The sequence below is a fragment of the Hipposideros armiger genome, unplaced genomic scaffold (assembly GCF_001890085.2).
Source record: "Hipposideros armiger isolate ML-2016 unplaced genomic scaffold, ASM189008v1 scaffold_259, whole genome shotgun sequence".
NCBI lineage: Eukaryota > Metazoa > Chordata > Mammalia > Chiroptera > Hipposideridae > Hipposideros > Hipposideros armiger.
The window spans coordinates 2189548-2191817 of NW_017731609.1; the positions used below are offsets into that span (position 1 = coordinate 2189548).

Sequence of the window (2270 nt, forward strand, 5' to 3'; positions counted from 1 at the left end):
AATTAATGTTTCTAGTAAGGAAAAGATAGTATGTCATTCCTTTAGCAGTACAAACAATCTTTTATCCAAAAGAATACATTGGGTTTTATTGTGTCATTTGTCTGAATACAGACTCAGTGGAATATCTAAATGATACCCTGCTCTGAACTCCAAGTTGAAAGTAAGTTTTTATTATACTTGAGGGAAACAATGGGTTCAGCTGCTTATTGCAAGGAGCAATTGCCAAGGGAGAGTTAAACTCAATTACTGTAACCATACTGAATAAAAAATACTGCCAAGAACAAAAATACGCCTGGGTAAAGACAGCCACTGAATAAAAAAAAATCGACATAAAGCGTATCAAATATTTATTTATCTGGGCAACAAAGGACTATGATACATTGACAGGCTTGGAAACTACTGCCAGCACAACTCAATACAATACAACTAGAACTGCTTCCAAAATGGCCAGTGAAAATACAGAATACCAGGTGGTCCCAAATATCTGAAGTTGTTTGAACAAAAAGAGAGAAAGAGAAGAAAATTCCCTAACCCTTGGTTTTAAGGACAATACTCATTTATTGCTCAAATTATGCTTTAAAGGGAGGACAGTGGAATAAAATTAACTTTTTTTACTCCCCACAATACATAGAAGAGTTATCAAACCATTCAAGTTTAAAAATCTTTCCAGGATCCAATATCAATTTCTCTTCCAGTTCAATGAAAAGCTAAATGTAATACTAATTGTATATAAAATTTTATTTTACTCTTTATTTGTTCAGCTGTTTCATTGTTGTCTTTAACATGCTACAACAGGGCTAAATTCATGAATCCCAGAGGAAAAAAAAAATCCCCCAAACCTTGAATTTCTAAATAAGTACCATGAACCACATGAAGAACTAATAGGGAAGATTCAAAACCCACTAAACAAGAGGTAAACGAGATCACCAGATAAATAAAAAAAGGCTTAAAACAGACTCACCATATTTACAATTCCCATTAAATTACACATAAATAAATATATACAGAGACATGAACACTGATTCCCTTATATAACTGTGAATCGTGTTGCCCGAGAAAGTTCAAGTTGGTCGCTTTACCTTGAAGAGGAAAAACTTCTACAACTGAAGACATGACATGGAACTTCGTGTATTTGTGTTCAAGTTTATTCACAATACTGATAGAAATGTCATCCTTTTTGCCTTTTTTTTTTAAGTATGGCTACAATCTAAACTGAAGTGTGTAAGGGAAGGTGGTGATTCAGTCCCATGAAGCTCATATAATTTTTTTTTATGTTCTTTTTTTAGAAAAAAAGTTTAAAATTTTTTTTGTCGCCATTGTTGATTTGTGGGGTGTGGGAGGGGTTATTTAAAAAAAAAAAAAAAGGTTCACAAACTCGGACAGAACTTTTCTTTGCTGGCTTCACGGCCTGTCCTGTTCTCTTAGGCTCCACGTGAGGGCAAACGGGAGTTGGTGCTGATGAGGGACGTTGAGGCAGGGGCTGCCCCACTGACAGTGGAGAGCAGTCCCCAGACTCCCAGACTGGAGGACTGAAGGTGGCAGCAGTAGCAGCAGCAGCAGCAGCAGTAGCAGCAGTAGGGGTTTGCTGATCCCGGAGCTGTCACCTGCCGGTGGTGGTTGGTGGAGTGGAGACTGAGTTGGGTGGGCGGGCAGAGGGGTGGGGAGGAAAGGCGGGAGACCTGGTGAGGCCTGGGAGGGGGCAGGGCGGGTGGAGAGCCTCACTTTCTGTGTTTCTCCTCTTTGTCACTGCTTTTGGCGCTGTTGTCCGTGTGGCTGTTGGGGTTGTTGCTGAGGTACATTTTGTCCATGGCCTTGAGGGCCTCGGTGAGATAGTTCTGCAGGGCCGTGACCGCGGCGCATACCGCCGGGCTGCCGAAGCCGTGGGAGATGAGGTTGAAGTGGGTCAAGCAGCTCTGGATGCCGGGCTCCAGGATGGGGTTGGGCCGCGAGTTCCCCAGGGGAGATCGGTCCTGAGCCAGCAGGTCGGTGAACTCTTTGCATATCTGTCTGCAGCACAAGTGAAGCAGAGAGAGAGAGACATGAGGCTCCCCTGTGGGCAGCGCCAGCAGCAAAGAGAACCTGTCTCCGCGCAGTTACCTCTACCGGGATCCAGCAGACACTGACCTGACCCAATGCCCCAGAGACAGACTTGTGGTGGCCGCATGCAGGGCGATCCAGTGTCCACTAAAACATCGCTCCTTAAATCTTTCCACAAATGCCTCTCTGCGCCTCTGCCTCCCTCCCTCCCTCTCTCTCTCTCTCTCTCCCTC

At 43.7% G+C, this 2270-nt stretch overlaps 1 protein-coding gene across 3 annotated transcripts in view; it reads right to left on the reverse strand.

Moving 5' to 3' along the window:
• Positions 1–330: 330 nt before the first annotated feature.
• The window catches only part of TFAP2A (transcription factor AP-2 alpha), a 22968-nt gene continuing 21028 nt past the window's right edge, over positions 331–2270 (reverse strand). For all 3 annotated transcript variants that reach the window (XM_019656493.1, XM_019656492.1, XM_019656494.1), the window contains exon 7: positions 331–2007. In XM_019656493.1, the coding sequence (XP_019512038.1) occupies positions 1719–2007 (289 nt within the window). In that variant the 3' untranslated portion in view covers positions 331–1718. The remainder of the gene's footprint in view (positions 2008–2270) is intronic.